This window comes from Adiantum capillus-veneris, chromosome 17 (assembly GCF_014529385.1).
Source record: "Adiantum capillus-veneris isolate H3 chromosome 17, ASM1452938v2, whole genome shotgun sequence".
Classification (NCBI taxonomy): domain Eukaryota; kingdom Viridiplantae; phylum Streptophyta; class Polypodiopsida; order Polypodiales; family Pteridaceae; genus Adiantum; species Adiantum capillus-veneris.
This window is the reverse complement of record NC_140947.1, coordinates 59,015,805-59,036,880: the sequence shown is the minus strand read 5'-3', so window position 1 is coordinate 59,036,880 and position 21,076 is coordinate 59,015,805. Positions and strand designations below refer to the sequence as shown.

Genomic DNA, 21,076 nt, shown 5'->3' with positions numbered 1-21,076 from the left:
ACAAGATGCTAAAACTGGAATTTGAGTTGGTTATGTAGGCTTTGGAGATGAAATGCTTCATTATTTTTAGACATAATTGGCTTTTTTACGAGGTAATTTGTGAAAAAATACATGTTAAGCACCAACAAACGAATCTCAATTGTCAAAAAGGAATAAAGATTAGACAATTTTGAACTATCCAACCCAAATAGATACAATGGTATTTTGGGAATTTTTGAAATTTGAGGGGTATTTTGGGGATTTCCACAAATTAGAGGGGTATTTTGGTAATTTCCCCTTAAAACAATCTTCTTCTTCTTTCCCTTCCCCTCCTCCTCCTCCTTCTCCCCGATAGTTTCCTACGACGTTAAAATTCTCTTTTCTCCTCTCTCTCTCTCTCTCTCTCTCTCTCTCTCTCTCTGTGTGTGTGTGTGTGTGTCGGTGAAGTTTGACAGAATTCACGACGAGACTGGCTGTTGGAAAGCGGGATGAGACGTTTATTTTTCTTCCCAGCATGTGCGTAGGCAGGATGTGGCAGATGGTTGGCAGGAGAGAAACTGGTGGTCTTTCTCCCCACCGCTTTCGTGCTCTTTTGCAACGAAAATGGCTTCACAGCATGGAACTTGCCAGCCACAAGGAAGTCGTCAGTGCCCACAAGAGCGGGATCAACAGCCTTCAGGTGAGTAGAGAGAGAGAGAGAGAGAGAGAGAGAGAGAGAGAGAGAGTACCTTCGTTAAGAGGCTGAAATGGCCCACAGGACCAACCATGTAGTTAAGTTCTACTGTGGAAAGATTGAATCTTCTGGGGAAAAACATAAGCATACCTGAATTGTGCTACAAATTTGAGTTACAAGATAACTGTTGAATTGAAATCAATAACTCCATATATCTTGGATCGTTTGTGCCAATATATATGCTACAAATTTGAGCTACAAGATAACAGTTGAAGTAACTCCATTATTTGGTCGCTTGTGCCTGTTGGATGCTTGGATGCTCTGATCATTGATGTACATCACTTGAAGTGAAATTAATAACTCCATTTTTTTTGATTGCTTGTGCCCGGTGGATGCTTGGATTCTTTGATCACTGCTTTTCTTCTTCTATGTTGCCCTTCACCCGTGTCATGTGCTTGCTTCCTTGACTTTAGCTAGCTTCAATTTCATATCTTCAGTTGTGATGCTGTCAATCCATCAACAGTTCAATGTAAAGATTTTCACTTGCTTATTGGCCTAACCCTAATCGTACGTGTAACCCTGCAAGGCCTAATTGTCAGAGTTACCAGGGATCGCCTAAAGTCATGCCTGGAACGCCGTTGCGGTGTTCTGGCCGGCTGGGTATGCTTGGAACGCCCCGGAATGGGCTGCGGAATGGGCTGCCGTTCAGACAGTCGGGCTCAAACCGGAACGGATGGAGGGAACGCCATCAGAACGCCGGGACGGCCGGAACGGACTGAAACGGCCGGCCAAAATTTATATGGGCAGAATCAAAAATTGGAAAAACAGCCCCTCCCTATATGTTGTGCCACCCCCTAACCCCTTTCCTTCTCAAGCTACCAAGCTCTCAAGCTCTCTTGCTCTCAAGTTGAACCAACTTCTAAGTTCTCAAGGCTCTCTCTCTTGCTCTCGAGCTCCCAAGCCTGAAGCTCTCAAGGCTCAAGCCTCATCTCTCAAGCTCTCAAGCTCTCAACTTCTCTCTTGCTCTCAAGCCTCAAAGTTCAAGGCTCTCAACTTTCAAGCTCTCTCTTGCTCTCAAGGCTTCAAGACTCAAGCTCTCTCATTTCATGGCCTCTTCCTCTCGTACAACCCCCTCCGTTCATGCGGGCAACACTTAAAAGGCGAAGGAATGGTCGTGGTGAGATGAAGTGACGGAAGGCACCTTGTCGACGGCGGGAGGTTCTGTGCATGGACATGCAAGTTATGCTCTTACACGCGGAATGGGGGGCATGACAAAGTGAGGGCACACTTTCTTCGAGTGCTGGGACATGAGGTGAAATTTTGCACCAACGTAACCATCGAGAAGAGGAAGAAGCTCGAGGAAAAGGATCGGCAATTCAACCATAAAGCCAAGCCCGCACGCAAAAGTATCGACCCAAAGACCCTCATTTTTCCTTCTTCCTCTCTATCCGATTTAGGCGTCGGTGGATCTTCATCGGGTCCGATTTGTCGCCAAAGGACCCTTGCTACCTCTTGGGACCCAAAGAAGAAGGAAGAGGTGGATGCGGCCGTGGCCCGATTCTTCTATCACGACCATATCCAATTTGTCGCAGCGAGATATGTTTTATGATTTATCAATCTTCTCTTTCATTTCTCCCGTTATCGTCGTTTTCGCCTTTTTGATATTAACCTCTTCTATGTTTGATCAAAATAGGTCGGAGTATTGGAAAGTTATGGTGCAATGGATAGGAAAGTATGGCACTGGCTATGTGCCGCCATCTTCAGAGGATCTCGGAAACACTTTGCTCGATCGAGAGAAGGCTATCATGGAGCAAGCAACACTCAATATTCAGCGTATTTGGGCAAAACATGGTGTTTTTCTCATTGCCTACGGGTGAAGCGATACAAGGAAGAGATCTATCCATGGTCTCGTTGCATACTCGAGTGGAGAGATGTACTTTGTGCACTCTCATGATGCCACCGAGAGTGGCAAGTCCGCCGATGTCCTCTCTGCAGAGTGGACAACGGCCATAGAAACGATCAGTGAGCAACACGTGGTGGCCTTTGTCACAGATGGGGAGATATCAAACATGGCAACAACAATTATTATAGAGGGCCACTATCCGTATGTGACAGTGTGCTTTTGCATGGCACATTGCTTGAACAACCTTCTAAAAGACATCGGCAAGCTAGACTGGATCGCTCCAGTCATTGCTGATGCCATGAAGATTGTTACTTTCATCAACAATCACAACTTGGTTTGGAGTGAGTACCTTAAGAGGTCGGGCGGCAAGGTGCTTCTAAAGTATTCAGACACCCGCTTTGCATTCAACTTTCTTCTTGTGCGCAGGCTGTTTGAATGTCAAAATGCGGTCCGACAGGTCTTCATCAGTGATGAGTTCACCACCTCCCCCATGCAAAGACAGTTGCAGGGATTTTGTGCAAGGATAAGGCAGAGGATCTTGAGTTCTGGAAGGAGCTCAAGAGTCTAGATGCACAGGTAAAACCGGTGGTTCATTTGCTTCGAGTTCTGGATGGCATGGATCCTTGCATTGGCAAGATTTATGAGGCAATGGACCGCATGATCGAGCAGCTTGCACAGCTTGAGCCGAAAGTAGAGCGATATGAGAAGATCCATGCGCTTTGCAGCTCGACATATGCCTCTGCTTTACACGGGGCAGCTTATATGGTGGATCCAGAGTTCCAAGGTGCAGGCAAGAGACAGATAGAGAAGTCATGAACCAATTTACAGAGATCTTAAATAAGATGGTTCTAGACAAAGATGGGCGACGCATTGTTAGAGATCAGTTGAGACAGTACAGAGAGATGCGAAGGTCATTTGGCAATCCGGATGCTTAGATTGATCGCAGGAAGATAGGTTCATTGCTATGGTGGGAGGACTATGGCTATGATGGCCTTGAGCTTCAGAGATTGGCAATTCGTATTCTCAGCCAGTCAGTTAGTACCTCATGCTTGGAGCAATTGTGGAGTACCTTTAGGCACATTGCTTCCAAGAAGAGGAGTCGGCTTGGAGTGGAGAAGGCTAATGATCTTGTCTTTGTCAGCGCAAATTTGAAAATGCTTTGCAAGAGTACATACAAACAGACAGATTCTTTACACAGTGGGAGATAGAGCAAGAGGCTCCTCAGGCAAGTGGAGATGCACATCCACCAACACCAGGTACTTCATCCGTGGCTGAGATCGAGCTCGATGATGGAATGGAAGGATGTGCATGATTTACAGCCGGCTACTACGAATTGGGAGGCTCTTAGGCTAGTGGCTCTTGAGTCTTGATGCTCAAGAGGTGCGACTTTAGGACTTCCATTATCCTTACCTTTTTGTACGACTGCTTGAGCCTTACCCTCTTTGACATTTGTAGCTACTAGTATCTTTATGGTATTTGTCACCTTCAGTCTTTTGGTATTGTGGTCACTTGTTTGGCCCCCTTGTAGTCTCGACTCTCATTATGGTATGTCACCTTTGGTTTTTTTTGTAGCGCCTTGGCGGGCCTTGTTAGCCATAATTAAGCGAAAAGTGTTATCTCTGACTTCTACTCTTGCAATTATTTGAGAGCTTTGATCTGTAATTACATATGTTATTGACAATTGTGTATGGGCATTGTGTTTGTTCAATGTTGTGTATGTGCTATGTACTCTGGGCGACGCACATCCCAATCAAGTAATAACAAGGTTGAATGGTCTTCGAATCGTGTTTTTTGTGGGTATTAGAGTCAAAGGACTCTAGTACTACTTGTATTAAAACATATACTGTCACAAGACGGACACCACGTGCCAATAGAAAAGAACAGACTGAACAGACTTTTAACACTTCAATAACAACTGAACTGAGAGAGAGACGACACGCGACACGGAGTGGCGAAATTCCACCCAAGAGAGTATTGGCCCCAAACCTTGGTGCCCCTTTCGGTATTTCTTTATATTGCATCAACACAATACAAGCCGGTACTCCAGACTCTGCACCTTCGCTAGGAAGCATGCCAGAGAATGAGCCCTAACCTCATATTTAAAGGCCCTTGGCCTGAAAAGCAGTTATAGTGAAAAGCCTTCAAAACTCAAAAGCTTCTGGCCCAAAAAGCAATGCCAAAAGCTGCCAACGTAATTTACGGAAATCCGTACAACCTGCCATGTCATCAGCCAATGCAAAACGCGGAAATCCGTATAGCTTGCCACGTCATCATGTCAGTGCAATTTTCGGAATGTGCCACATCATCAGTTTTTGCGTGTGTGCGGGTCCTGCTTTATGTTAATCCTTTATGTCACATGGGGCCCCATCGAACGGGGTCCCCATAAGCTGGTAGGACTTCTTCTTCTGTTACTTGTTCTTCTTAGGGTTTAGGCTCCTTGGCCGGCATATGTAAGTGACAGGTCAGCAGTTTGTGACACATAACGCTAACAAAAACAATATTTGGGTGTTTTTTTAGCCTCCCGTTCCGTGTCGTTTGTAACCGGCATGTTAACTTCAAAAAGGGCGGTAGACTTTACTTCAAACCTTGATTTAGCTTTCATCCATTATTAGTCGTCTATTCTACCTGTGCTATAATGACACAAGAGAGGGGAATGGGATACAGATGCTAGAATGCATCTGTATGCGAGTCAGACACCAGATTGGCCCCTAAATAGGCGCCCCTTTCGGTATTTTTTTATTCTTTAAAAGAGGGAATAAAAGCTGTGGTTCCCTACAAGCTGCCCCGCACAATCTGGGCTGAATTTCTTCTGTTCTGGCCCAATTTCGGCAGCATAACTGTACTAGGACCCTTCACAGTCAATATCCCCACGCATTAGATGACTTTCCCGACGCATACGAACACTTTGCAAAACCTGGCGAGAATCTGCAGCACGCTGAATTCTCTATTTTCTGCCCTGAAAATGCGCCAGATCACCTGTACAGCGGTCCCCTTGCGTCCCCGAACCTCTTGGGGGTATTAGGGTCCGTTTAGGGCCGAAACCCTAAACCTGCAAAAATACACAGCAGGCTGTAATTCACTGTTTCGGGCTCCGTTTCGCGTGCCGGTCGCATCCGTAGCAAGTCCTCGAGCTCCCGCACCTGTAGGGCTACTTGCCCTTTGAATCGGACGAGATTTCGCACGTGAAACCTCTCCGAATCACCTGTACCTGCGGGGGACTAGCCGCTAGCTAATCTAGTACCTGTGCAAGAGGCTCTTGCCTCGGCAATCGCGCATGAACCCACATAACTGTACATTGATCAAATGAAAAGCCCACTAGAGGGGCATAACCATAAAGAATAGGGGAGAGAGAGAGTAGTGAGAGGTGTGCAGGTCATGACATCCTGCACCTCACTGTACATAGAGGGTAAGCCAGCACTCCATTGAAGCTCTCCCACCTGTGACAGCACTCAAAAACGAGCTCACAGCTGAAAATCACGTTTTTGCCTTCTCTTTAAGTAGTAAACTGGCCTCAGAGTGCCAAGTGTCACTCATTTGTACATTTTCCTGCTTTAGACCCTCGGGTCTAAAAATATCTCACCTGCAGCCTCTGTTGACTTGGCCACAGAGTAACTAAATGATTCCCATGTCAAACTGCACGTAATGACGCGAAGACATTTTGCCGTCCAAAAATAGCAGTCCCTAAAATTTAGGAGTTTCTGCCATTACATTCTTCTAGGTCATCCGACCCTCTTTGTACACTGCAGCCACACCCAAAACTGAAATGTAGCCTATGTAGCAAAGGATTCCTCTTTGGCTGGCCAATGACCCCACTTTGGCTAACCATAGTCCTTGTCCAACCTTAGTGCTCTTTAGCCCTCAGGCCTGGACTCTCTCTGAACAGTTCCACACTGGCTATGCAATGCAAGGCAGTTAGATTTCCAGAGGGGTGTTTCCAAAAGGTAAAACAAACGAAATTCCCCAAAGAAAGAGAAGATAAACAAAAATGGAATTGCCACTAGTTGGTGACACCGTTCCCGTTCCGAGCCCATTCCCGTTCCCTTGTTCCGTAGGGAGGCCCATCGCCATTCCCGTTCTGCGTTCTGGGTAACTCTGCTAATTGTGCCTGTAACCCTATTCGCGTTAGACGCAGGTCACCTTGCTCGCCCTCCACCCTTTGTTGCTGTTTGGCGCAAGCTGAGGAGGTGACTAAGCTGTTGCTGCTGCGTTCTCTGCTCGTGGCTTTGCAGGTCGAGCCCCACTATCGCTGCATCATCTCCCCCCTGTTGAACCAACCCACAACACCTTCGCCTTGCTAAACGCTATCGCTCTGTAATTGTTGCACACTACCTCTGTTGCTGCTTGCTGTGCGTTTTATGGAGCAATAGTGAGCTGCTCCAGCCCCACATAGTTGTTGCTCATCACATAGCCTCCCTCGCCAATGGCTTCTGCCCATTTAGACCGCCTCCGTCACATTGCCGTTTTCTCATCAAAGGAGCTTGCCTCTAAAGTCATCAACCGCACTTCTCTCGCTTTCGGGGACATTGATTTTTTTGCATCCGTTGTATGAGGATTTCTCATTAGCTGCTTTCGAGGACAGATGCAAGTTTCCGAAGTTCCGTGAAAAATTGCTTTTTCAGAGTTACTTGCATAGTATTGGTTGCCAACATGTTGAGGTAGACGGATTCTATTTTTGGCATACCATTCATGTGTTCAATACAGACCGTGACATCTATGCCATCTATAAAGGTGTTGTTAGGTGCAGTGGAAGTGATTAATGGTGATAGGTCAAGTCAGTACGTACACAAGGTTCCTTTTACTTTAATGAGAGAGATGTGTAATAGACAAAGACAGAAAATAGAATGAATTTTGTGAGTGAAGGTTGTGTGAGTGATAGAGAGAGGAAAAGAAGACTAACACCTGATGGTGTCAAAGGTGGTAGCGGAAGACGCAATGAAGACAAGAACTGGCTTGTGATCCGGTGGGCACCTCGACTCCAATCTAGAACACCTGCAGTGCCAAACACATGAACAAGGCACACCTGTGGAGAATAGAGATCATTGAGGTAGAAAGAGACAAGACGTGTGTCTGTGTGTGTGTGTGTGTGTGAGAGAGAGAGAGAGAGAGAGAGAGAGAGAGAGAGAGAGAGAGAGTGTTTTGGGAAAGGCTCTCCATGCTGATAACAATCTGCACATACAAGTGACCAAGGGTGGTCTGGCATAGAACTGATTTTAATTTGATCTTGTCGTGTTAGCTGCAGTCTCAGTATTGTAACAATCTGCACATACAAGTGACCAAGGGTGGTCTGGCATAGAACTGATCTTAATTTGATCTTGTCGTGTTAGGTGCAGTCTCAGTATTGATGTGTCTTCCTTTTTGCTGGATGTTTATTCCCGATTCACTGTGAGAGTGGGGTGATATTCTGTCACAAATTGCTGACTTATCAAGCCACTGAATAACGGAGCCAACCTTCAAATTCCGGTTGAGGGACCTAAACCCTAAAAAGTGTTAAAGTTTTGGCATCTCAAGTAACTGCCCAATGTGATCCCATTATTTAGTTTGGCTTTTAGGTATTTATTTTACTTATTTGTCAAAGTCTTGGGTAGGGCAATTTACTGAGGTTGCTATATAAGCTTTGCCTCCATTGTATACACATTCAGTTATTCATTGCCAAGGTTGATTGGTTCAGGAGACTCTCTCTCTCTCTCTCTCTCTCTCTCTCTCTCTCTCTCTCTCTCTCATGCTCACTCCCCTTGGTCTCTACGCTTCGGCATCGCCGACTTTGACATGGTGTTAGAGCTTGCTGTAGCTCATGCTTGAAGCCCTTGGCGTGGAGGAGCAGCTCTCGGAGAGAGATCTAGGAGATCTGCAGCAACATAGCTAGCGTTTTTCATCAAGATCAGCCCCAGCGTTTTGTAGTTGCAGATCAGCCCGACGGTAGGAGATACACAGCAAATTCCCTAGCGTTTTTGCAACAGGACAGCATTCAGCCTAGCATTTTTGCATATGCAGACCTACACCAGCGTTTTGCAGATTCTCCGCGATAGATTCAGCCTTTGGATCAGCATTTTGCATTTTCAGTAGATAGGCACCGCAGAATAGCCCCCAAACCTTGAAGATCTCACCTTCCTGCAACAGATCCTCGCCGCACGGCCAGATCAGCCAGCGTTTGTAGATTCAACCCTGAAAACGCGATTTCAGCATTTGCGTTTTCAGCGCGTCGTTGTCTTATCGTCGTCATCGCCATCTTCACCGACATAGAGTCAGAATTCAGTAGATAAAAGATTTGCAGATTTTAGCCATTAGCGTTTTTAGATTTAAGTCCGTCTCGTTGTCGTCCTCATCGTCGTCGACATCGTTTCGGCAAGTCCATTGCATCGTAGAGATTTGTGCAATCAATAGTAGACCGCTTTCGCCATAGAGATTGGGGCCTTTAGAGGAGGGTTTGACAACATTCTGGTGTCGTATTCTTCTCTCTCTATCTCTCAGTCTCAGCACCTTGATTCACAGTGTTTATCCACTTATTGTTATCATTTGCACTCTCTCAATAAAGGAACGGAAGGCTTTCCCTTCTGTAAGTAAAAGGAACCCTTGAGCACAATTTGGAGCACTCATCTTGAGCAAAGTTCAACATTCACTTCCGCTGCACCTTACATTGGTATCAGAGCTTTGGCAGTGTTCTGTATCACTCAAGGAAAGAACCACATAATTTTTTTTGCTTGTTGAAATCGCACGTGACCCAATCCTCTCGGGTGTGTTGATTCCTTATCGTGTTTTTTGAAGAGCGACAGGAATCCCAAGAAAGAAGGGCTTGTCCAGTCTCCCCTTGTTTCTCTTTTTACTCATTGAGAGCGGACCGTGCACTTAGCGGCCGGCCAATCGACGTGAGGTGGGAAAAAGCAACCTTGGTGTGAGCGCAAGGCTGCCAAGGGGTGCGCCCGCATGAGAGAGTAGAACTCGGGTAAGAGAAGATCCTTCTCTAACACAGATTGCAAGCTAAAGAAGAACCTCAAGAACCTCAAGAACTCAAGACTCTCAAGAACCTCAAGAACTCAAGACCCTCAAGAACCAAGAACCCAAGTTCCTCGTGAACCAAGACTTCAGTGTATGGTCATCACCCGAAGCGGAATGGATACTTCGCATGGAGGTGGTGCGCATGGAAGTGGCGAAGAAGAATTTTCCCCACCAGGAGGTCCGACCCTCCCCGTTCCCCATCTATGCCAAGGATTGCACCAAATCCTATGGAGGCTTTGGTCAAGACGATGATGGACATGATGAGACAACAAGAAGCGTGGCGCGACGAAAGAAAGGTAGAATTGGATCGTGAATACGAAGAAAGAATGACAACCTTAGAGCGTGAGCGCGAGCAAGTGCGTTTGGCGGCAGCGCAGAGAGACCAACACATGCAAGAGTTGGTCCTACTATTTTCTAATGTGCAGGCGCAGATTGAAAAGAATCAGGAGAAGGAGAGTCGAGACTCTCTTAGTCTTTTCTTCTCCAAAGTACGACACACATGATTTGTATGATCAAGATGTGATTATTCACTAGCATGATGAATTGCATGATAATGATAAGCATGATGAAATGCATGATAATGATAAGCATGATGATTTGCATGATAAAGATATGATTGTTCACAAGGATGATGGTTTCGTTGATACTTTTTTTAGTGAAGCTAACTTCGTTGCAGATATGATCAATCATGAAAAACTGATCTTGGCTCTCGAGTCAAGGTCCAAAGAACCCCCACAGGAAGTATTTTGTGTTCGAATGATTAGTCAGCACATATTGTTCGAGTGTTTCATTCGTGATGCTTTCCTGTATTTTAGTCATCGTCCTTATGTGATCCCTTTTCACAGGCATGCCATATTGTACGATAAACACGATTCACTTATGAATGAGTACGGATGTATGCGGATTACTCATGAAAAGGTAAAATGTTTGCATTCAAGAAATTCACATTCCATGTATCTTCCTTGGCATGACACAGTCTTAGAAAGAGCACAAGAAAGATTGACCATCAAGCATCGGCATTTCCATTGTGATTTGCCACAGTGGATTGATTTAGATCAGAAATTCAAGTTTCGATTCCATTGTTTGTGTGTGTTTGATGAACGGTTTGGCACTCCGTCTCTATGTTCATCTACATTGCATGCACAGTCTTTAAAGAAGACTAGAATTTTTCCAGTCACTTTACATGGAATGGGTATGTTCATGTTTTTGTGTTGGAAGTGGTTTCAAGAATTTTTATCCTCGGAGATTCTTGAAGAAGGTAGACGCATGACTATAGACGAAGTTGAAGCATTGAAGGAGCCACATATGATTTTGTGTCGCTTTCGGCGCGGCCCAAGGAAGCAAGCATTGCAGACCTTTATGAAGTTCAAGTATTGCATGACCCACACAGCAGAGTGGGTCGGCGAAGAGTCCTTCCAGGATTCCAGACGCTGTTGGCGATCTCCCTCGACGCCATACAATTCGGTACCAGTACCTCACTTTAAAAAGGAGGTCATGTCACGTGCACATCTAACCCTATGTGTACGTGGACAAGCTACTTCATGACTAGGGTTCAGTTCAGATGAGTTCAGTTAGCTTAGGAAGTGTTCTGGCACTTTTGTGAGTCTCTTCGCAGACCGTGCATGTCCAGACATTTAGAGTAGATACATATCCTCTGGTTGCACACAACATGATTATCAGATTACCATCAGAACCCATTAGGAGCATTTTTACAGTGCACAGGCCTATTTTCCCTATTTTAGCCATTTTTCACTTATTATTAATAAGTGATTTTGTTGGGAAACTGGGTAGGGCAATTTAGCCAAGCCAATATACGCATCCAATGCCGGATAGTTCTTGAATTTAACCAAGAACCATCGAATCACTTTACCTTTCATCTTTCTTTCTTTGTGTGCCGAAATCTGTTCAGGGAGAGTATCTCCTCGCTTTCTTCCACTTCGGGTTGCTCATCAGGCTCCCCATCAACTGACACATCACCTTTAAAAGGTTTCAAGAGACTCACATGGAATGCATTGTGAATCTTCCAAGTATCGGGCAGCTTAAGTCGAAAGGAGACATCATTTATCTTTTCTTTTATTTGGAAAGGGCCATAATACCTCATGCTAAGCTTTGGAAAAAGCCGCTCCTTTCCTTTTTGTTTCCTTAGGCGTGCGCTCTCAAAACTTAAGAGCACCCTATCGTCTTCCTTTAATTTCAAATCTCATCGATGTCGATGTGCTACCTTCTTATGTCGTTCTTGAGATTTCTCTAAAGCCTCCCGAACCTTGGCAAAAGCAGTGTCCAAGTCTCTTGTGTACTGATCGACTTCAAAAATCTTGTCTTTAATGTTGAGAAAGGGTGGAACTTTCGGAGCACCTTCAATCATCTCAAATGGCGCCTTCCTGTCGAAGAGTGAACCGTGGTGTTGTAGGCAAATTCTACCAAAGGCAAAAAAAATTCCCATTGAGTCTTCTGATTAGAAATGTAAGACTTTAATAAATCCAAAATAACTGAATTTGCAATCTCAGATTGCCCATCTGTCTGCGGGTGGAATGATAACGAGAAGTGCCATCCCGTATGGAATATTTTGAAACTATCTCCCCGGAAAAGTCCAGATCGGTGGCGTATTGATCAACCATATCCTCGAAGCGTCTATGATGAATCACGGAAATAGCCAAGACTAGGGGCTTCCGAGACAATGCATCTACCACCAAGTTTTTATGTCCCTGAACATGGACAGTCTGGAAGTGAAACTATGACAAGATGTTAGCCCACCGCATCTGCTTTTCCGAAAGCTGCTTCTGTGACAAGTAGCAGCGTAAACTCTGATGATCAGTAAAGACCGTGAAATCAGCTCCAAGTAGGTAATGTCGCCACTGAGTAAGAGCATGGATCATTGCCAATAGCTTTTTACAAAAGCTATTGGCAGTGATCCATCTATATATACGGGCCACAACATTAGAAATGTTGTGGATTTAATGTGGATTTAAGTCAATAGCTTTTTACAAAATCTATTGGCAGTGATCCATCTATATATACGAGAACTGCCATCCCGTATGGAATATTCTGAAACTATCTCCCCGGAAAAGTCCAGATCGGTGGCGTATTGATCAACCATATCCTCGAAGCGTCTATGATGAATCACGGAAATAGCCAAGACTAGGGGCTTCCGAGACAATGCATCTGCCACCAAGTTTTTATGTCCCTGAACATGGACAATCTGGAAGTGAAACTATGACAAGATGTTAGCCCACCGCATCTGCTTTTCCGAAAGCTGCTTCTGTGACAAGTAGCAACGTAAACTCTGATGATCAGTAAAGACTGTGAAATCAGCTCCAAGTAGGTAATGTCGCCACTGAGTAAGAGCATGGATCATTGCCAATAGCTTTTTCTCATAAATGTGTGCTGTCAATTTTGGCATTGAAAACAATCTTCTTTCATAAGCAATCACATGGCCTTCTTGCATTAAGATTGCTTCGACACTACGACCACAAGCATCAGAGTTTACTTCGAACTTCTTTTCTAAGTCTGGCAAAGGCAACACTGGTCCAGCAGTCAGTTTTTCTTTAAGTGTCTGAAAGGCAATCATCTCTGTCTGTCCCCATGAGAAAAGGACTCCTTTTTGAGTCAATATGTGCGAAGGGGAAGCTACCTCTGCAAACTTGCGGATGAACCGCCGCTAGTAAGAACACAAGCCCAAGAAGCTTCTAACTTCATGAACATTCTTCAAGTAAGGGCAATCGCGGATAGTGTCACTTTTGGCTGGATCCATCTATACCCTTTTTGCTGAGATGATGTGTCCCAAGAAATGTATCTTAGGCAAGAAAAACTCGCTCTTTTTCACATTTATAAGCAACTTACAGTGTGTGGAAAACCCACAAATGATTAGTACTCTGTGAAAATCCAAAAAGTCGTCCTGAAAGCTGTCTTGTAGACGTCTCCAGGAGCAATAGAGATCTGATGATAATCAATCTTCATATCAATTCGGCAAGTAGAATTCTGAAGTCTGTCAAGTATATCATCCATCCTCGTAATGTGGAAATCTGTTTTGGTTCATTGCTTCTTTATTTTGGCCTCGGCTAACTCTGTAAGGTGGCCGGTTCGGTGGTGTACTATCAGGAATCAATCATGTGATCAACTCGCTTTGTACGATTTCAGAGAAGCACTCAGCCCCTATTGCAGAAAATCTTGTCGTTCTTTTCCGAGGTCAAACATATTCGACCTTCAATTATATTTTCTTACCCAAATTGCCCTACCTACTTTTGTTGGAAAGTCACCTAAATTAATAAGTGAAAAATGCCAAAAATAGGTAAAATAGGCTAAATGCACTGGAAAATTCCCCTGATGGAATCTGATGGATTCTGGTGGGAATACTGATGATCATGCTGTGTGCAACTAGAGGATATGCATCTACACTAAGTGACTGGGCATGCACGGTCTATGAATAGACTCACAAAAGTGCCAGATCACTTCTAATCTAGACTGACTGGACTGACTGAACCCTGATCATGCTGTAGCTTGTCCACGGACACATAGGGTTGGATGTGTCACGTGACATCATTCAGTTCTCTCAAGAAAATCGAGTAAAGAAACTGAATTTCATCAAGTACATTCTCTTTGCCCTTCTTTGTCAAAGTCGCTTTCTTAGCCCGATAGTCAACCACGGCGTTGTTCTTGTGGTACCAAGGGATTCCTGGGCGAAGACTACAGTTTAGAGCGTATTTTGGTGACTACAGTTGGGGAGACTTGTCTCGTCAGTATTGGAGTTTACATTCTTGGGCATTGCATTGCTTGGGTCTACGATATTTCGGGCAAATTCATGTAGTGCTGTTGAGTGGCTTATACTCCCCCCACCACTTTCTGCTGCGGTCCTTTTGTATGCTTTGTTGTATCTAAATGTGAAGTTTTTTCCCTAGATAGGGCTTCATTGTATATTCTTGGGGTTTTTTTCACGTCAATTGATCCTTGTATATCGGCTAGTGGCTATGACGATGTATTTTCTATAGTTAATGAAATGGGAACGCCCACCTTCATCCATTGCAGCTTGCACAAATGTCCACGTTTTGGAACTCCATGAAATAACTGCAGCTCAACGACCTCAATGCTTGAAGGTATCAGTCCAATCTCAACCTCCAATAGCTACTCGTGCGTGCGTTCGTGTCCATGCTGTGTATGTGGTGTGTTCATGTGTGTGTGTGTGTGTGTGTGAGAGAGAGAGAGAGAGAGAGAGAGAGAGAGAGAGAGAGAGTGAAATGAAATGAAATGTTCTATTAACGTCTTCAAAAGGCCAAAATGACCTACGAGACCAAAAAGTTACAATTTGGTGAATCTACTACAATGTCTTGGTACCAAGAATAAAAAATGTACTGAAAAAAGATACTATAAAATCCTAACTGCTGAATGTGAGCTAAGCAGCTAGCTGGGACTGTATAGGCTATGAGTAGGGGTGGATGTAGTGAGTGAAGACTGATACAAAAGCTGATACAAGGGCGGACGTAAAAGCTGATACAAAAGTGTTATAAAAGCTGACACAAAAATGGGCAAGATATATAATCCTCATCTGAATCACAGGATATCTATCATCGGTCGCTGGCATATCTCATCAATCTACTCCATGGTCAAATCTGACCGGGTGTCGTGAGGGCTAAGGTGATCCGAATCCACTGATGTAGCCTCCGTGGGTGATGTGTAGTTCTCCACAGCCGTGGGCGTCTGGATCTCCCTAGCTCGGTCGCGCAATCAATCAGCGTGCCTCTGATGTGAGGAGCGTGTGAGCTCTGCTGTGGTATATGCTCCTCTATCTGCTTGGTAACTGCTCGGAAGAAGTCTGTGATCCGTCTATGAGATTGGCTAGCCTCTCCCCTCATCAGGATCTCTCTGTGTCGACGCAGCTCCAGTAAAAACAATCCCAGATATCTTTGGTCCTCATACCTCATGACTCTAGAAAGTGGTCCAAAGCCCTCTCTGAATAGACAATGAAAGCGACCTCGTATCTCATAATATACTGGGCAGTGGCATATGTAGTGAAACTCTGTCTCAGGCTCCATACGGCATAGGGGACATGTCCTCAGTCCTGGCCTCTACTGGTACTCCTCTATATCTGCCAGTCTCCACCCGAAGCTGGTGTGAAGATGTGCGTATCTGGCCAATAGCACATCATATCCCATGAGATAAGTGGGTGTCCATGTATGTGGGCCTCGTCACAAAACCATCCTCAGTGAGCTGGAGAAGATGCTCTCTATAAAAAGCCATCTTTGTGCCCAACTCCTATGCCAATTGTATCCAAGTCCTCCTAGTATCAAGCTGAATCAGTTCATAGTGGATGAGCTTGGTGATCTCAGACTGTGTAAGGGTCAAAGAGGGTGCATCCAATGAGTACTGAAAGGGGGGCATTCTATCCATGCTGAATCCATGTAACCGAAACCATGATGTCATCTCCCCATACCAGCATGCTGTTTCTCCACACACGCACGCACGCACAGAGAGAGAGAGAGAGAGAGAGAGAGAGAGAGAGAGAGAGAGAGAGAGAGAGAGAGAGAGAGAGAGAGTTTTTCTGTGCATTTGTAGATTGATGTTACAGATGCAAGATATCTTCTTTCTGGAGCAGCAGATGGTTCAGTGGCGGTGTATGATATAGAACTTTCGACATGTTATGAACATAGTACACAGACTTCAAAGCATGAAGCCCTCTTTATGGTCGACAAAGGAGTGCCACGTGGACACCAATACTCTGTTTCCTGTGTGCATTGGTATCCTATTGACACTGGAATTTTTGTCACGGGATCTTTTGACAACTTTGTAAATGTGTGGGATACAAATACAGCACAGGTTGGTTTGGCCCTTTCAAGAGAGTGCTATCCTCCCCCTTTGATCTTCTATTTTCCTTTTGTTGAGTATTTAAGTTATCAGCCTCTGCTGACTTCCTTTGATATGGTAAAAGTTCTCTTCAGGTTGAACTTCAGTTCAATATGTCAAGGAAGGTTTATGCTGTTTCCATGTCAAACCTTTCAACAACACACATGTTGATTGCCACTGGAACAGAAGATACAAAAATCAGATTATGTGACATAGGATCTGGTGCATTCACACACACACTTACAGGCCATAGGGGTATGCAGGTTATCTCTTGTGTTCTTTAATTTTTCGTGAAATCGACCATTTCCCTGACGCTCTGTTGTCTGGCAGACAGTGTGTGGGCTGTGCAATGGTCCACGAAGAGTGAATGGGTGCTTGTCAGTGGTGGTTGTGATGGAGCCATTCGTTTCTGGGATATAAGGAGAGCAGGATGCTATCAAGTTTTGGATCAACAATGCTCACAGACGGGTCGTCGCCCTCCAGTGTTGAAAGCTGTTTTAAAAAATCATGAAAGAGTTGAGTATATCTTTTGATTTAGATTTGTGGTTGTATTTCTACTTCAGTTTGCCAAATCTGAATGAACATAACACCAATGAGCCTTTGTTCTGTTTTTCTTTACTTTGAAAATAAATCTGGTACTTGTTGGGAAATAAGTTCAATTGCTTTTAGCATGAGCTTGGATAAGAAGGCAGTAAGGAGGAAATAAAAGCAATGGCAATGGAGACAGTCTTGATCTGGAAAAATGGGTAGTACATGGGCTTTATCTGGGATGGTTGCAATCAGTAAGAGGAGAAGATCAAAGAGGAGTTCATACACGCTGGAAGATGGTACGACTTGATGAGAAGAGAGTAGAGTAGTGCACTGATAAGAGGAAGAAAGAAAAGGTACTGCTGAGTCGTTATCTGCTGGGATGAATGTGCTGAGTCGTCTTCTGCTGGGCTGAATGGCAATGCATAAAAGACTGGAAACGTGTAGCGGAGAGAAGGTTGCAGGATTCCATGTCCTTGCTGGACTTCCTGATTTCTTTAGTTGAACACTTCATCCAAACTATCAAACGTGCCCTTGGTAAGTCCGAACTCAAGATGTTTGTGAAGCAGTGCTATTTAGTCACTCAATGTGTTCCTAAGATGTATCCCATTCAGAACTCACCCTCAAGTGTCTTTGACTAATCTCCACCACCGTAGTGCTAGGGGCAAGTTTGGAGACACCTTTTGTTGTAGGGCATCTGGGCTACATTTACTTAATCTCAAATTTTACTTACTGCTTTTCATCAACATCAATGGTTGTCCTTGACTTGATAATTTTTCACGAGACATTGGTGGAGGTCAAGGAAAGACAACTTGCCAAGCCACACACCCTCCTGTTAAAGAAGCTTCTATGTGCGCTCTTCTGATGACACTAAGCTTTCAAGTCAGGGTAGATACATAGTTATATGGATCCGTTGCCTTTCTCTTGACCTTGGGAATATGATATTTTGTTTTCCTCATGTGGACTACTGCTTTTTGACGACGGTGAACTTGTCATGTGCAGTTGCCCAATTTTCTGTAGAGCGACTTGCCAACTCACCTTAAGCCTCACACCCTCCTGTTAAAGAAGCTTCTATGTGGGCTCTTCTGATGACACTACTTTGATAATGTGCTGCTAGGAATAGCTCTTTTCTGGTGTATTGTATGAATGCAACTATTTGATAGCAAGAACATCATGGCAGTTGTGTCTGCTTTAGATGGAGAACAACACAATGGCTAGCTCTTCCTTGAGAAAATCAAGCTCAACGAAGCAGAGAGGTCAAAAGCGGCATTTTGGTGTTTCAGCATCGGACTCTCGAACTGCACACTATGGATCTGTAACGGGGCTTCAAATGACGTCTGATGGCTCATACTTGATTAGTGCAGGTCTTTTGTAGGTTACTGCTTTTACTCTTTCTAGACACTAATTTTGTATTTGCTTTCACCTGAATCTTGCCATGTTTGCTTATGGTTGCGGTTGTTTGTAGGGAAGGACTCTAGGCTCAGATTGTGGGATGTAGAATCTGGCTGCAATACTCTTGTAAACTACCCTTCAGTGTACGTTCGTGGGCACAAGGGCATGCGGATGGCTTTGTCACCAGACTCGTCCCTTCTTTTCATACCTTCGGATAATTCCATTCAGGTCGATATTTTGCCACTGTAGTTTCTTCTGTATCATAAACTTGGTTTGACGTTCTGTAACTGGGTTTGCTGCTTGCAGGTCCGTGATGTCTGGTCAGGTCATGCTTATCCTTCTCTCCGTGGTCATTATGACCTCACGAACTGCTGCACGTTCCACCCACAAGGACAGGTAGAGTTTATGCGCTCGCTGTTATGGACAATCTACTCACATGACAATTCTAACATGGAAATTACATACAATGATAAGTCTTTACAGGCTGTGGAGTTTTTTTTTTCCACAGTAGGTATTCCTCACAAAGAGAGGGTGAGCGTGTGTGTGGAGTGTGTGCGCGCGTGCGTCTCTTTTTGGCCCACGTAAGGCCTTAGTAAGGCATGGAATTCTTGGGAGCAATTGTGGACTGTTGGTGGCCGATTAGTGCCACATGCAAGCTAATGATGGCAAACTTTTCTCCCCCCCTTTTTTTTAGTTGTAAGAGGGGCATGAAGCAAGCATCGTCTTATGCGTATGTAGGCCACTGTGAGATATAAATGACATTTGTTTTCCTGTTTCTACAAAGAGGGACGCTGAGTAGTTGGTCACGGATACTCTTTTTTATCTTCTTATGTAGGCCATTGTAACTGGTGAATTGGGTCTTTTTCTGTTTGAAATAGTCTTGTGTAGTGTACATGAATGGATTGTAGCTTGTGCTTAACATTCTTGTGCTGATGTCACCAACTCTAGGAACTCTACAGCGGAAGCAATGACAGGAAAATATTGGTTTGGGCACCACCTTGCCATTCCGATACCGAAGAGCCGGTAAAAGAAATCTCTCAATATGCCTTGAGTATGTTTTTGTAACATGTGGGCGGACAACTTATATCCATGAAAATGTTGGCTGCATACAGGAAAGGGAGGTTTGTGAACAGACCATTCGGGCGGATGAAGATGCATGGAGTGACTAAAAGGATTGAAGTGCATGGGAGCTCACAGTGAGGTCTTCCGATATTTGTAGTGCAGTCCTTTAGAAGCTTCAGCTGGGGTGGGATACCTAAAGGAGTTATATCAAGTCATGCTTTTAGGAGGGTAGTCAAAATCTGTATGAGTGTCATGCTTTTAGGATGGGTACTCTATGTATGGTAGGGCATCACTAGTTTTGTTATCAAATACGAGAAATCTTGAGAGTTCAAGGTGTCCTCTCAATGCTTTAAAACAATCTTGTATGAGAGCCCTTGTAAAGGAATGGTAGACTAGCATCACACTTTCCATGCTACACGGTTCATTTTATTAAAAAATTCACATGTACAAAAGAACAGAAATTCGAGAAATCTTTAGGAGTCCGTGTCCTTTCTTGATGTTATCATGCTCTAATGGTTTCTTTGGATGAAACATTTTTGTTGTGCTGAGAAATAATTACAAAAGCCTAATAAAGCCGCCAAAAACTTTTACGTACGAGTATGTAAATAAAGTGCTTTAGTGACTTTGTCTTACAAGCAATTAAATGCTTAGATAGTCACCTCTACCACATCGTATTGAGCAGTTGATCATTTCAAAAGATGGTATTCAGTGATGACATTGCAGGAATGCTTTCACCAAAACAAAATTTTTGCAGAGTGAATGAAAGCTTTTCTTCACACCTCCACATTACTTACAACTTTTGATATCAGAGCAAAGCTTGAAGGAACCCTGATGTAGAAATGAATGTGGAAAAAGTAGTAATGAGAATGTAGCCATCAACAAAGCAAAGCTTGTAGACAATCATTGAAGAAAGTGACAGGTTTTTGGACTAGGAGATCTTATAAGCAATGACCTTTTTACTGTATGTGTTTTCATGCTAGTTAATCAAGCAAGCCACTTCACTTCCACGTGATTGCATACAATCAAATTTTCCAGCTATAGACTACTTGCTTTGAGCAACATTTGATTTTGTGAGCTTCAGTACAACATGCAGGCATTGGACGCTCCAAAAGACGTGACTAAGGAACCTCTTCATGACATGCTCGCACATCTTTTCAAGGCAATTCCTGTCTTTGAAGAGGAGCCATGCCTTCGAAACTCAAGTCATGGAGATGATGGAACATATGCAAAGAGGTGACAAAGGCTTTTGAATCTCCACAAATCCTTGATGAGGGGATGAAATGATTCTCAAACATCTCGATCTCTAGTGTAGAGCGATAAGCAGGATTCCATCTTTGTGTTGCATATACTACTTGTATGTCCTTGAGCTTCTCCTTTTCATCATGTGTGCTTTTGTGCAACCCTAAATCCAACAACCAGTTCAAACTTCTTGTCCTTTGTGCCTTTGAGAGGGCACCTTGCATGCACTCCAGTAGCAACCACTATCTATGCTGCAAGGTAGCAACCACTAAACTTGCTACCCTACTTAATGTGTAAGTACAATGATGGGTGGTGATGCCATAGAGCTATGGACGTTGTCTAGCTTGTACGGTACGATTTGGGTTCTCAATGTAAGACAAACTCATTGATTACCCAAGGATGGTGCTACATCCTTGGACCAGAGCCTTGTTTGACAGGTTGTTGATATTTTTTGCTGGTTTAGAAATGGATCA

At 44.1% G+C, this 21,076-nt stretch overlaps 1 protein-coding gene across 2 annotated transcripts; it reads left to right on the top strand.

Annotated features, from left to right (window-relative positions):
• Positions 1-301: 301 nt before the first annotated feature.
• ATCSA-1 (Transducin/WD40 repeat-like superfamily protein) lies at positions 302-19,861 on the top strand. Of its 2 annotated transcripts, none has more exons than XM_086486876.1 (9): positions 302-658; positions 16,095-16,355; positions 16,478-16,637; positions 16,713-16,897; positions 18,106-18,274; positions 18,376-18,530; positions 18,609-18,698; positions 19,251-19,325; positions 19,415-19,861. In XM_086486876.1, the coding sequence occupies exons 1-9, from the start codon at positions 494-496 to the stop codon at positions 19,469-19,471; spliced, it is 1,317 nt and encodes a 438-aa protein (XP_086343002.1). In that variant the 5' UTR covers positions 302-493; the 3' UTR covers positions 19,472-19,861. The 2 variants fall into 2 exon arrangements, with proteins under 2 accessions (XP_086343002.1, XP_086343003.1); XM_086486877.1 differs by lacking the exon at positions 302-658 and adding an exon at positions 12,792-14,638.
• Positions 19,862-21,076: the final 1,215 nt, after the last annotated feature.